Source organism: Amblyomma maculatum, chromosome 9, assembly GCF_055883805.1.
Source record: "Amblyomma maculatum isolate TAMU_Amacu chromosome 9, ASM5588380v1, whole genome shotgun sequence".
In the NCBI taxonomy this organism is placed as follows: domain Eukaryota; kingdom Metazoa; phylum Arthropoda; class Arachnida; order Ixodida; family Ixodidae; genus Amblyomma; species Amblyomma maculatum.
The window spans coordinates 6,948,412-6,963,799 of record NC_139352.1 but is presented as its reverse complement, the minus strand read 5'-3'; the positions used below and the strand labels follow the sequence as shown (position 1 = coordinate 6,963,799).

General features: G+C 42.8%; 1 protein-coding gene across 4 annotated transcripts in view; it reads right to left on the bottom strand.

The window, feature by feature from the left end:
• Positions 1 to 3,935: 3,935 nt before the first annotated feature.
• Positions 3,936 to 15,388, bottom strand: part of LOC146178181 (uncharacterized) — a 103,229-nt gene continuing 91,776 nt past the window's right edge. For all 4 annotated transcript variants that reach the window (XM_084578001.1, XM_084578000.1, XM_084578002.1 and 1 more), the window contains 2 exons: positions 13,411 to 14,349; positions 3,936 to 12,428 (listed from right to left, as the gene is read on the bottom strand). In XM_084578001.1, coding sequence (XP_084434127.1) covers positions 13,423 to 14,349 — 927 coding nt within the window. In that variant the 3' untranslated portion in view covers positions 3,936 to 12,428; positions 13,411 to 13,422. The remainder of the gene's footprint in view (positions 12,429 to 13,410; positions 14,350 to 15,388) is intronic.

Here is a 15,388-nt window from a genome sequence, read left to right as displayed (position 1 = left end):
TCATTATAAGATTGTGACGAACGAATTGAATATCCACGTACAACCTAGCTAGCTGATCGAGTAGAATATTTAAGTATATAGGGTACATGGAGTTTAATGTCCCAAAGTGGAATCGGCTATGGGGTACAAAATCAGTAGAATAAGATGACGCGCATTTGAATAAAAAATTTTCAAGTGTGTTAAAAAAGCTTAGCAACATATTGCATCTGCACTCATGCGTCTCTCCTATAGAGCAAAGAGAACAAAATGAGAGCATTCTTACGGGCATGTACATATTAACCTGTGAATGATCTTGGCTACGTCTGTAAGATGAGACAGACGTCAAACGTCTTTTTTATCGAGCAGGCGAAAACAAGTTGGCAGAGGCGAACACGTTACAAGAACTAAACGATTGAGTTCTTCTTATTAAATATGAAATTATATTACTTAAGTTGCTGGTAAAGAGAGCTAGAAATGTGATTTCTTTTTCACTATATATATAGTTGCCGATAATTTCTTTAGTGTGAAATTGCTTGAAGCAGCAGAAAGCCAGTCAAAAGAGATGGTCATATAAAAAACACAATTCAGTCATTCATATTGTCGTCCTCCTTGCATGCGCCAGGAATAGGCCCGGGAGTTTAACAGTGTTCACTATTAGTCTCTCTTATACATTGCGCTTTCTCGTTTTTATTTAACTTAATTACTCACAGCAATCGCCTGCATACCGTAGCTACGCGCTGTTGAGGCCACGGAGAAGGAAGCCAATGCAGCGCTCTTTGCCAGGTAATTCCAGCAGTAATCGGCTGATAACGTGCTGAAACACTCTACAAGCATAAACCAAACTATTTCTACGCACAAGCGAAGCTTACGTTTCAGGATATTCGCACGCGCAAACTGGTTTCGAAGGCATCGTCGCTTAGCGCAGTGTAGGCACTCTGCGCTTTTGCCTACACCCCTTGTCGCTGCCGATCGCAGCGCCACCTTTGTCAGCCCGTGACGTCAGTGGAGATGCGGCGGCGCTGGCGACAGCAGTGACTTTCGTGGTGTACGCAAAAGCATAGGCCGTCTGCATTGGATGCGCGGCGCTTGCTGCGTTTTCGAGCATTATTCCCGATATTCCTGCAATGTGTGGTGCGGTCGGTCGCGCCACAAGGCACAAAAAAGAAAGTGGTACCTGTTTTCACTTGTTTCTCGCGGTTGGATGAAGGCCAAGAGAATAGTGAAGTAGTTTTTCTCTGTTTTCACTTTACCGAATTTCAACGAGTGACGCACTCTTCATCAACGGTCCTAGAAATCGAGCGAATATCTTTAAGATCCGGACAAAGTCAAGCAGCGCTATTTCTCAGAGTATTAAATTTTATTTTTGAAGGTCATTAAGATTATAATGAACGAATTAACCATACAACCAGCTCTGATTGAGCAAGATATTTAATTGTGGTATACACGGTATACATTACGTTTATTGTCCCTAAGTAGAATTGGCTATGGGGGATGAAAAATAAGCAGAATAATATGACGCGCATTTGAATAAAAATTTTCCCAATATATTAAAAGTGCTCAGCAGATCGCGCAAATTGCGCTGCAAGTGATCGTGGATATCGTGGAGAACATTGCATTTGCGCTCATAGCAAAAAGAAAAAAAAAAAAAAAAGAACAGCATTATTACGAGCTTTTTATTTATATATTAACCTGTGAATGCCCCTGACTGCGTCTGTGCAATTAAACAGACGTCGAACGCCTTTTTATCGAGCAGGATAAAACGGCAGCGCGCCCACTAGGTGAATGTTACAAAGAACTAGAAGAGTTCTTATTCAGTGAAATTATATGACTTAAGTTGCTGGTGCAGTGAGCTAAAAATATGATTAAAGATATGAGATTAAAAATATATGACCATCAACCGCTCAAGTGAGAATAAAGCATCCTTGCTACCCTTACATTAATTTGAATATCTGCCCGTTAAAAGCATTTTATATGAGAAAGTTATATGACAACTGTAGCCAGCAAAGAGCAGACAAAACCATAACATACTCCAAGCTTCATGACATTTTTTATATTCGCTATCTTGCCACAATAATTCTGTCCACCTAACTTTATTTCGTGTGGTGTCTGATGATGCACTTTTTACTGCTATCCTGAAACTTCTTAAAAGAATTTATGCAGTAAAACCCAGCTCTAAATGCCTAAATCCCAGAGGTTCTTTTTATTATCCTATCTGCATCATGCAGCGTTTTTTTTTTTTCCTCCAGCTTTTGCCTAGCTGGCATATGCACCTAATACTTCTGGATTCAGTAAGTATTCTTCAGCAGCACTTCTTTTTGCAATGTGCACACACTTAGAACACCAGCATCACATTAAGTTTCGTCAGTTGAAGCTGTGTCTTCTCTGGAGGGCAGAGCTTGTTCATCAAAGAACTTGTACAAAGCACCTAGAGTACAAAGCACATCATTTGTCTCAAAGTGCTGAAACACATATCCACCAAAGTTCTCAACTAGCTTATTCTAACTTTCCGATTTATCTAGTTTTTTGTTCATGACATAACGTAAAACATAGAGGCTTTTTCAGATAAAGCATTCTCGTCAAGACGGACGTGACTGAACTCTGCAGTTATGAGTTGCACGTCATCTCAAAGTGGCCAGGGCTGACTTGAGAAAAGCCCACAAGAGACTGCTTATCTCATCAAACTGGCTGCACTATCCAACGAGGTAGAATGCACAGGTCTATTAAAACTGTCTCGCAACTTTTGCTACCAATCCTCTTGTAACTTCTCCTAGTTCCTCAAGTGATGATGTCCTGGCACACACACTTGATGGCAAAAATGCCTGATGAAGCCTGTTTTGGACTTTGGACTTCAGCTAGTTCAGGGCTTTGCGAATGTCAGTGGCAGTCCTCAAGCCTCCTTCGATCTGCAACAGTCGCTTGAAACATGGCAACTTGGCTGTGTAGAAAGTAGCAAAGTTCTTCAAATAAATTTTTAAAGTGACTTAATCAAAGAAAGGCATTTTTCTGCCAACAGGAAGAATGACTTCAAAGCCAGAGGTTAAAAGTTTTTTTCTAAAGTATTGAGCTGCAGTCCGACTGAAAGCCCTGGTTGAGGGCAATCGTGTGACATGCAAACATACCTTTAGAAGCAATGAATTTTAACTCCTTCTCAACGACACGTTCTTCCCTGAAAAACTTTTTAAGGCACTGAAAGACGAAGCAACTGACTTATACCGCTTGTGCTTCTAGGTGCATATGTGTTTTGAAATGTCAGACTTATACCGCTTGTGCTTCTAGGTGCATATGTGTTTTGAAATGTCAGAATGTCCCTTGTGGGCAAAGGAAAAGTCTGCTCCACATTTTTGCAGCGGACATTGCGTTCCGAATAAGTTCTCTTCAGGAACAGGAACCCCCGACCTATTCTCCATTGAATTTGCACTCCCATTTAGGCATTGTCGTTGGCGTGATGAAGAAGCATTAATACTAACAAACATAAACATGTGGCGTAAACAGCGCGAGCAGATACATGGGAAAACGAGCTTTTAGCAGGGCCTTAGCTTCGGCTCACTAGCTCGCCAACAAGAAATTTCTCTGCATTGTTATCAGATCTAGCTGGACTGAGAAAAGATGTGACTCGCAGGCGTAGCTTCCCCACGAGCCACCTGGCTAGGCTTGTTCCTTTAAGATTTTGGCTGGCTCAGTGGAGCTATATGCGGAGCAAATGTGGCTAGTGTAGTGAACACGGGACAAAATTCCATCCCACCAGCATGCTGGCGGGACATGTCCCGCCTAATTCGGGATGGATGGTCATTTGTTACAAATGAGATATTGTTCAAAGTACCCGGAATGTTTCTGTGCACACACAGTACCGCACTGGAATATAGACCTTTCAGCAAAATCACAAAGGACATGTTTATCTATGCACAGTTATGCATCAGTGAAGGAGACAAGATAAAGCTCATGAGTATACAAAGGCCTTAAAATAGTCGTTTGTTTTTATTCAATGCTTCTTGCACTTTTTCTTCCATACACAGAAAAACAAAAACAAGCAGTCATAATACATTGTCCCAGACAGCTTTGTCCCCTTCCTTTGCGCTGAAACTGGAAGAACGGGCAACTCCTTTACAAAGACAGTTCCACACATGAAGAGAACTTCCCCCAACAAATATAACCACCTTTTTAAAACAAGCTGCAGTAATCGAAGAGGCTGCCTGTCCACTGTACATGATGTTTAAGGAAAGAAAAGAAAGATGTGCTAGCAGGCTGATGAACAAAATAGGAAAAATATGTTGCTCTTAATAAAAAGGAAAAGAAAAAATGCTGTGAAGGACATTCTATATAGAAAATACAAAGATATAGAGTTGTAGAGAGCGAAAGAGATGAGAATTATTTATATTATTTAAATATGTATATATATTAAAGACATCACGTGAGTTTCTTTCATTTGTGAGCTCAGTTCATGTTTTCAGCGTGATGTCATTTTGCTTGGTGCCATTTGGTATGTCTTGTAGGTGTAGTAACATTCACATGTTTATGTTATATTACTGTCGCAAGCCTTTCAAAAAGCTGTTGTGTTTCTGAGAGGATAATAGTTGTAAAGGCTTCAACAAACACTGGCACACACACACGCACACACACACAAAAGAAAGGAACCAACGCGATTTAAGGGACACCAAAATTGCCGTATACTGCATACCTGGGTCAAAAAAAAAAAAAAAAAAAGAACAACGTACCTTATAGTTCATCTGTACAAACCAAGGCAACAATGCAGATAAGCATCAAATACTAAAACAATTGGTATATAGAAACATGTGATTATAGACACTGTATAGCACATTGCACTCAGTCTGTATTTCTTGGACCTCACAGCTTAAAGAACAGTCCCAGGCAGAAACGTTAGTGTAAGCACCACCCAGCTTTCTTCTTTTTGCGTGTGTATCAGGGAAGACCAATGCCAAGCATCAAATCATAACAACACACTCATGTATGTACACTTCACTCTTTTGCGGGCCATGCCTTCGATGGCAAGGGTCAATTTGCTAAGCGACCAAGTGTATATACACCACAGCGCATTCTGTATGCTGTTCGAAATGCAGCTAACATGAACCACATTGTGGAAGAAGAATTCACCAGCATGGATACTTTTGCTCAGCTACATCAGACAGCTTAAAAGCACATACTAGCCGTGATATCCATCCACATGTTTCAAAGCTGTACTTCTCCCACGAGTTGCATTGTCTCGTGCATCTCTTAAGGGTGATGCTTTCAGATTCTTCGCAAAATGTGCCAGTGATTCGAAAGCTGAACAAGACCAAAGCGATTCCTAATGTCATAGGTAGCCTGGATTCAATTTTTGAGCAATCAAATACCAACTCAAAATCTTTAACACTCCAATCAATACCCCACAGCCATTTCAGCATTAAATTCTGTTTTTTAAACCCACTCTATTAACTGTGTGCGATGCCAAAAGGATTAATATAAAAAGACAAATTTACAAGAAGGTTTCATAAGAGTTTTAAATCACAAACTAAAGATTTTGAAGAACCAAACAGATACTATAATCAGTGCACTTCGGGCTCAACAGCTTTCAAAATTAGAGCTGAGCAGCCTCCTCATAGATAGTCCACACAGGTAAGACTGCCAACATCTTATTAGAATTTCTTCAGTGTGACTGCAGCACCCAAGGAAGGTGCTGTTGTGCATAGAGAAGAAATGCACCAATCAGTTCTGATGAAAGTTGCTCTATATTTTTAGCTAGCTTGCTTGGAGTGGCAGCACAGAGGCCCATTTTTTCAAAGGGAAAATATACTTTGTGAATGGAAGTGAAGCGGCACAGCAACAAATATGTGCACGCCTAAGCCCATAAAGCCAGCCAATGCACACGAGCTGGTAATGGTGAAGAGAAACAGTGCGCAAAAGATCTACAATGATACTAGAGCTCCCATGATGCCACAGCCTGAATACCAAGCAAGGCTAAACGACACAAAGGCTCACTCTTCAAAGTGCATCTAGTTAGCAACAAGGCCAACCTGCCAAACTTTCTGTTCTTTTTTGTTAACAACAAGGTGACACAATGTACAGAGCTGTCCCTCAAGTTCGATGCGAACAGCAACATCTTTTTAGAGTCTCAACACTGCTGCTGTGAGCCAGCTTCCCAAAAATAGCTGTGCTCGAACTATAAATGCTACGAGTGTCCTGCATAATTGTACTGGCTCAGAAGATTGGCATGCGATGCGCTCAATTCTGAATGCATCCTAAGGGTATGGCCACATTTCACTGTCAGCATGACTGTCTTCATTTAAGCACTGCTGTCAAAGTAAACTGACACACAATATGGAGAAATGCATTGAAATAAAATTATCTAGAAACAAGTGGCCCCTACTCTTCTAATTCATTCAATGTTTGTTCTGCAAGCTTAAACTGGAACAAAGTAACCCAACAGCCAGCCCTGTCTCTCAGACATCTATGCTGAGATTTGCATCCTCCGTGGGGAATAAATAACCTTAACAATCACTGCATGAGAATCAGATAGCACGAGCTACTTGAGTGCCACATACTCTTATCGGCACTCACAGGACTCAGGGCTAGCCAAGTGAATTGGTGTGTTCTTAGAGCACCACGGGTACTTGTGGGAAAAGCTAATGCCACATATAAGCGGAGAGCTAGCCAGGTGAATCAAGAATTATCAGCAGAGCAATGTGTACAAAAAAAGTAGAATGGTTTGGTTTGGCTTGTGGGGTTTAACGTCCCGAAGCGACTCAGGCTATGAGAGACGCCGTAGTGGAGGACTCCGGAAATCTCGACCACCTGTTCTTCACACAGAACACGACACAGGACTTCACTTGACACAACCACCTTGAAAAAGACAAATGTCTCACAAAGATTTAAGAAATGCATCAAACTAACTTTAAAGGTAGTCCTGACAGTCAAAAGGTAATGGAGATTGTGCCAGCATGTAGAGCTCCAAAAAGGTTGAATGACAACATCTGGAGAAGCCTAACATGTATAGAGAACCTGTATGTCCTCTGCATGTTCAAATGAAATTCTAGGCCTTTTTTACATTTTTAAGTTAGTGGCCTGCTTGTCCAGCAGCAAATAAATTACAAGAAAGTGTTGCTTTTTAATTCATGTAATTAAAACAATATGTTTTGCAATAGCAACAAACGTGACAATTCATCATGTCAATCGGCTTACTCTGCATGAAAAAGGAATCTTTTGTGCTAAAGCAGTGAGATTTCCTAACTCAATTTTCTTCCCACTTAAATTTGCAGACATTAGCAAATGCTTTGGAAGAAAGCACATTCTCCTCCTACTGTGCATAAAAATACAAATGTCATATCATGTAATTTCAGTCAATATTAAAGAAAGATAAGCACACTGTATAGAAGCAAAGGAATTGCAAAATATACTGAAAGCGATCCTACAAAATGAGAAGTTTTTGTGGGAAACCAGCTAATGAATAAGTATGAACATCTTCATTGAAGGTGCAATGTCTAGCACGCACTGTCTGTGATAGTCTTTTCACAGCCGTAAACAACTCATGCAAGATTTAGGTAAACAATCTGAGCCTTGTTAACTTGGGCATGCAAATGCAACTTGCTGTAGTTGTGAACCCAAGTTTGCTCGAATTTAGCTGTTATTCATATTGTCACATTAGGCGGTGCATGCATCCTGGGATGCCATGCTTACTGTGGTAGTCGGTGGGGTGAGCTCGGGAAGATGGTGTCCACTGCGCAAATCCAGCTTTTTCTGTGCTATTTCGCTCTTATATTTTGTTCTGAGTGTACGGGGATCTTTAGTCACCTCCACCAAGATGATACGTGGCAAAGTAAGGCCAAGAGATTAGTCCAAGATGACACCGCACACGGCACACAAACACAGCAGCGTCAACCGGGCACCAGCCGACACTGTTGAACGTTGTCTTCCCTAAAACTCACGAGAGTCTTCTACCTTCTATACGGCCGTGAATCTCTGCTTTCTTTTGACAGCCTGCTCCAGTCTGTCACTACTGCCAGCTCATATGCTCGTGACGCCATAGCCCGAGCTGATGCTGCCCGTGTTGTTGCTCACAACCGACTCGCAGCCTCCCAGCACTCCCAGAAACGTCGCTATGATTCCTGTCATCGCAACACCCAGTATTCTTGTGGCTCTTTCGTGCTGCTTTGGACCCCAGCTCGCCGCGTTGGCCTCTCGGAAAAACTTTTGCCCCGTTATACAAGACCCTACCATATTTTACAACAAGTGACTTTAGTGCCATACGAAATTGCGCCCTTGCATCCCGCACGCCATACCTCTACACGACGCACCGAGACGGTCCATGTTGCATGCCTCAAGCCGTACTACACGGACCCTGGTTTGGACGCTAGTACGCACCAGGACGATGCTTTTCAGCCGGCGGGGTAGTGTCACATTAGGCGGTGCTTGCGCATAAGAAAAGAAGAAGACGACTCTCGTGAGTTTTAGGGAAGACGACGTTCAACAGTGTCGGTTGGTGCTCGGTTGGCGCTGCTGTGTTTCTGTGTGCCGTGTGCGGTGTCATCTTGGACTAATCTCTTGGCCTTACCTTGCCACATATCAATATCCCAAAAAGATAATATTTTATTTATTTATTTATTTCCAATACCTCAAAGACCCCAGGAGTACGGGGTTTTACATGAGTACACTCTCTCAGAATTCTGCATGCTGTGTTGGAAAAACGACACCATTGATAACCTTATTACAAAATACTAGGCTGCTTTTTAAGCTTCACTTCAATGGAGAAATTGCTGCATGATACGACTGTAAGAAGCTTCATACGGTATGTACATCAGCACAAAGTGAACAAGAATTTCAGCACAGTATAGGCCAATGCTTCCACATTTGTAATAGATAAAAAAAAATTGCTTTGCTATAGAGTAAAATGTCATTAATTCAAACCCCATTAAATCAGAAATTTGAATAATTCGAAATAGGAGCACGGTTATGGCTGCTGTCCATGGTGCTCGTGAACTTCGTGCGTGCTAGGGCAGGCATGACAATGATCAGAAGTCCATTTCGAATATATAGCTATGTCATGTAGAGTTTCATTTTCACTTTATTGACGTTCACGCCATCCCATGGCTGCGATCAGGTGTGCAGATGTGCATCGGCCAATGGCACTGTTTCAGACATTGCTAATGGTGCGCTGCTGTTCTTTTATTTTTATTTTGGGGTGGCATCATACTGTTCTAACGCCTATGCAAATTGCTCTGCCTTGCATACGTGTGCTTCTTTCAGAGCACTGAAACTGTGCACTGGTCGCACATTGCTCATAGTCCTTGCAGCAAAGCATCCTCGAAACATGATGGGACCATGAAACTTTACGATTTTGTAGCAATTCTTGAACAACCCCAAAGGAATGCGCAAAGCAAAGCACGTAACGGAATCAGGGAAAAATATCATTCTAACCTGGGCTTCATTACAAGTGCAGATAACCATTGTACAGGTATTCATTAGATAAAATTATTGTACTGTACATGATTTTCAGCATTTTTTGGAGGGACGGTTGATCATTTGAAATTGGGATCTTTTTCTTGTCTCTTGAAGGTTGATGAGATTTTACTGCATATACTCTGAATAGACTACACAAATAAACTGGCCTCTCCTCTTAGTTAATTTTTTTAATGGACTTTGGGTAAATGCAACAAAGTGAAATTTTGTACTCATGTACATGGGGCAACGTTAAATTATTGCCTATTTATTCAATAAAACGTACCTGCATCTCAGCACAATGGCTGCCAACTGTAGTTCATCAAAGTCCCACTCTGATGTAGCATATATTGTTTCATTTCAAAAAACGCTTAGCCTAAGCTTACATGGCATAATCTGTGTACGAACATTTATGCATATGAACATTTCTCAGGCAGCCTGATTTCTGTGATGTTCTCAAAATACCTGGATACTCGCATTCATGCCGTTTATGCATATTGCTCCAAGCTCTTTCCATACTTATTGCACTGGAACCAACTTCGTTACATAAATAAATTTACAAGCTTTGTTAATGAAAAATGAACTTAATTTACAAATTACCATTTCCTCCAACAGTTTCAAGAAAAATACAACTGGTGTCAGCAAGCAGACAATAAAACACCACAAAACACAGTTGTACTTAACCAACGTACAAAGCAAAAGACTCCTAACAAAATGAACCAGTATACCACCCACACACCTTTTTGTATAAGATGTACAACTGTATAAAAACCATGCAGAAATTTACATAAAGGATACTAAAAGCGAGTAGCAAAAGAATTCAACTAAAGAGTTCTCATTTTTCGATGCACAATAGTACTTATAATAATAATAACAATAATATGACCTCAGTACACTATTAAATCTTAGAAATGTTGCTAGAGGTGCCCCCTTTGCCATACCTTATACACCTTCATACTTTCGGTACTTCAATAGGCATATATCAGCTGCGGAAGGTTATATAATGACTGCGGAGTTGTAATATTCACATCTCATTTTCTCTGGGAGATGCACAATACTGATGACATGAACATTGCATTTGCTCATAAACAGCGGATCAGCACTAACAGTCAGCAGAGCAGTTCAAAGACAGTTTTGAATTCAACAACTCAACAATGTGTACGCATACAATTTACAGCTACACTAACGAAGTGTATGTTTGTAGAATACCACGTAGGAACTGGAAAAAGCAATCGTACCATAAAGCATCAAAGACACAGAAGAGAACAAATATTGTTTTTCAAGAGACTTCTGTCACCAATAGGTTTTGCAAAAAACGAACAGTTTTTTTCATAACAGTGCTATCTCTACATCCATATCGGATTGCAACAAGAAACAAACAAAAAATTTGACACTTGTTACAAACTTGGTGTTCAGGGCCCGAAATGTGTTCAAGTAATCCTGACCTTACCCTCGCAGTCAGAAAAAGTTCTGCGGGCCCATCCAGTGTCTGTCTCGGAGCACAGTTCACAACAATTCTCACAAAGTGAGATGAACGAAGGGTGGATGCGTGTTCCGGGACATGAATCTGATGGACCCGTCGAGACTTTTCTCCCTGGGGCTGTGACCTCACAGTTTGGCCAAAGTGTCATTTCCTTCTTCAGTGAGGAGTACTACATCACATGTCAGTGCACTTATGCAAGGCATTGGTTAAAAATAATAATAATAAAAAAAAGATAAAAAAAAAATAGAAATGAAAGCGAAAGGCCCAGAAACACCATTTCGAGGCATCGTCTAAAGCCCCGCTCCCTTCTCACCACAGCTTGGCTGCACAGTCCACCAAGAAGAGTTTAGACTTGGGACTCCCTGCCATGGAAGGTGTGTTGCATAAGCTTTAAGACTGCATGCTCAGGCAAGTTTGCCAGCATTGCAGTTTTGAAACCAGCACACCAAAACGAATCTCTCTTAGCCAGAAAGTGGGTGCCCCACTTCTGCAGTCATGTGAACAACCATCTTTTTCAAAAGACTGCCTGAATCCCAAGAATTGCTATGGCAAGCTGAGCAATGTCTACAACTTTTTCATCAAACAATCATGTGGCTTGATGAGGCTAGTAAGTGTAGGCTTAGAAAGTCTTCAGGAAATGCGTTATCGTATGCATGGCTGATGATGTACTAAACGACAAAATGCTTGTCATCGATTGTCAGCTAGCCTTCCCTCTGCCTTCATTCTCTTGGTCAGGTTGATGCGAGATGGCACTTTCACACTCTTAACCAGTGGTCATCATTTAGGTAATGCTACACCACTGTCAACGACGGGACTTATCCTGCGATCCCTAGGCTTTGGCAAAACGCAGTTATTGGTACGTGATGCGCTCACATAACCGTGTTGCAAACACTCTGAGCACTTTCCCGGAGGCCTCGTTTTGTTCTGTGTTATGTGTGAAAGACAGAGCTGTGAAAGTCCCTTCTCTTCCTATCTCCTGCCTGTACAAGAATTGTCCCTGCAAGATCTATCCACTTTGTGGCGGAGTTCGTGGGATGAGATCGCAAGCAGTTTTTTTTTTTTTCTTCTACATGCAACCTTGGCACAAAAGTTCTTTTCCCGATGCAAAATGCAACAAACAAGGCAACGTGCCTTGACCGCTAGCGGACACCAGCCCAGATTGGCTCGCAAAAGAGTCTTCGTTTGGCTGATGCAGAGTCGGGGGGTGGTGCTGTCACAACCGGTGATGCCTTTGTGTAGCCACTGTCTTTTGTGTAGGTGCAGTGGCAGCGACCAATGGCTCTTAGTGAGAGACCAGCTGCAGCCAAGTCAAGGTACAAGGCTGTGCTGGCGATGCTTTCAAGCATAAAACTGAGCACAGCCAATAATGCTGGCTCGTGTTGTCGTCATCTTGCACACATGTCTCCGGCAGGGTTGGAAAGGAAGAAGGCGGTGCCTGAATCTCCCACGCAGGTTCAACATTAATGCAACTTCACGAGTTCCACCGGCACTGTTCCCGGCACTGTTCCCACTCCTTCCAGGCCTGGCTTTTTGTAGAGTCCTGCTTCCCAGAAAAGTCAGACAAGGAAATGGCAGATGAAAGTGGAAAAAAATATAGTTCTCCTACGTTAAAAAGCAAGTTTTTGCAAAGCGTGATTTCGACCCAACATTTTCTTTTTGCCTTGGTAGAAATTTTACTCAGTATCTGATACTAAAGTTCGTGCAGCTGGCGCTTTCATACAATACAAAGCACCAGCTCCACATATTGTTATCTGATCATGCAGGCAAAAACATTAGTACAGGATACTAGCTAAAATGCCTACCCAGGCAAAAAAAAGAAAAAACATTGGTTCCTATAAGACATTCCAATTAGATCCATATTGAATGAAGTGAATTCAGGAGGACACCCAATTGGACTCACGAATCCAATTGGACAGCCCAATTGGACAGCCCAATTGGTTTCTATACTTCCAGTTGGGCAGTTCTAATAGTTCTGCAATTCCGAATGACTCATATAGTTAGCAGATCCAAATGGAATGTCCACTCGTACATTTTCAATGGTTCCAAACACAAAATTGGGAAATTTACAACTGGAAGCTGCTAGTTCCCTTGACAGGATAGTATATTGCGCTCTAAAAACACAAGTAAACTAATTATAGGTTCTTGTTGAAACGACATTAGCACCTAAATTTGCTGAATTGTCTATCATTTCCACCATCACTGGAGTCACAATTAAATGGAATAAATTAGCACAACAGACAAGCACTACTGGCTCTATTGAAGTGCTGTGCATTGTACATATAAGCCCAAAGAAAATGTTAATTCTGTAGACAAAAAGATCTCCACTGATCACTCTGGAGTTATGTCGCTTATTTATAATAGCACTTTTTCTGTGGTTCGTGTATCAGGCCTCCCCTTCTTCCTTGTTATCACCGTGAAGTATGTCAACCTTCCATGGTAGCCTATAACGCTTTGGTGTAAAATCGACATCAACAGCAGAATTACACACATGTTATTGCCCGGGACTTTTACACAAGCCTCACCTGAGCACACCTTCAGCAGTAGCTGCCACCCGTCTCGCATGAGTCCAGAGGCTCCTGCTTGAGCCAAGATGGGAACTCGGCGGCCCGACATAAGTCCTCTGATGGCTCGTACGTTGATGGGTAGGCCCAGTTGGAACCAGGCGGTGGAGGGCTGGGCTCGGCCGACTCACATTCTCGGGCTGTTGGAGCATACTGGCCACCCCACTGAGCCATCCCCATCTGTTGCTGCTGCTGGTGCTGGTGGTGGTAAGGCTGCGAGGAGCCGTGCTGCGGTGGCGGATGGACATCCGGAAATCCATCCTGGTAGTACTGGGGTTGTTGTTGTTGCTGTTGCTGCTGCTGTTGTTGCTGCTGTTGCTGTTGCTGCTGCTGCTGCTGCTGCTGCTGCTGCTGTTGCTGCTGTTGCTGCTGTTGCTGCTGTTGCTGCTGTTGCTGCTCCAGCCGGTGGTGATTGTACTGTGTATTGTAGTAGCCGCCACCAGCATTGTGATAATCGACTTGTTGCTGCTGCTGCTGTTGCTGTTGTTGAATGTGGGCTGACTGGTGTGACTGTGGCTGGTGGTGGTGCTGGTGGTCAGGGTTGGTGTGAGCCTGATGATGGTGGTGGTGCTGATGCTGTTGTTGCTGCTGCTGCTGCTGCTGCTGCTGTTCCTGCTGCTGCTGCTGCTGCGTCACGTGCTGGTGGTTGGGGAAGTGGCCGTGAGCCATAGAATGGTGGGGCTGATGCATGGGTTGGAGGTGCTGCTGCTGGTGCATGGGAGACTGCGGGTGCATGGGCGACTGAGGATGTCCGGGGTGCATCCCGATGGCCCCCCGCTGTGCATACTGATCAGAGGTAGCCATCTCGCTTTTCTTTTTGCGGCCCCGTTTCTTGGGCTGCTCAGTGGCTGTTGGGTAGCCACTACTGCCGACCATGTGATTCCCGGGCTCTTCTTTGACCTGCGAGGCAACACAATTCACTAATGCATACTGGGCCAAACTTCAGCTAAGCATCATTCACAGAGGGTACAAATTATTAACCCCTTGAATATGTCTTTTTTTTTTTTTGAGTTGCAAATTAGCATTTGTTTAAAAAGCATTAGCCTTGCGCTCCTCAATCTTGCGCCATCATTGGCGCAGTCCGCAATGCAGACTTTGGCAGCAAACTAAGATAATGTGCACCCCATAACATCAAGACATGTTTATCCTTTGATGAAAGCTCTTGATGGCGGATGTGCTCGAAGAACTTGGCAGAGCACCAAGACGCTGCATGCTCTTGACAGAAGTGCAGCGGTGATGGCTTGCTCAGCGCACTGCTGCATACCCGGTTGTACAAACCTGGTATTCCGTATCTTCGCTTCATCTGGCCGCTGTTGGCCAGTGCAGTCCACAGCCATAAAATCTTCGGATCACACAGCGATAACAACAAACACCTTTTGAAACAAACAATGCTAAAAACCGGCAACATGATTGCGTCTAACCCTTGTTGATGACTGATAGATGAGTGAATGGATGGATGTATTTTAAATCTCGCACAAAAATCTGTCGAAAAATTTTTTTCTCATAATGAACTGTCCCTCCATACTGATGTTACCTTTTTTTGGAAGAAAAGCAGACTCATTACGCGAGTAATTATCATGGTACACCATGGCATGGTATGGTATAGTACAAAAAGCAAAAACGTGGCAACAGTCAGCCGTGGCGATTGTTTTTCCGAACCGCAGTGGTATAAGGGGTGGAAAGCATTCTGCAACATTGTTGGTCTCGGCTGGCGACTGTACCGGGACTTGTGGTAGGAGGCACTTTTGACACCATGTTATGTGGCCGAAAAACACCCTTGATCTCGAGGAAATGTGCGAGAACTGCAAAAGACACTTACAGGGATGGAGCTGGGACCTGAACAAACACGATGCCCCTCTTTATTGTTCAAGTATTCACATACAAGAAACACCAACCAGAAGAAGCCATTGATTGGTAGTTTGGTAGCTTTACCGGACAA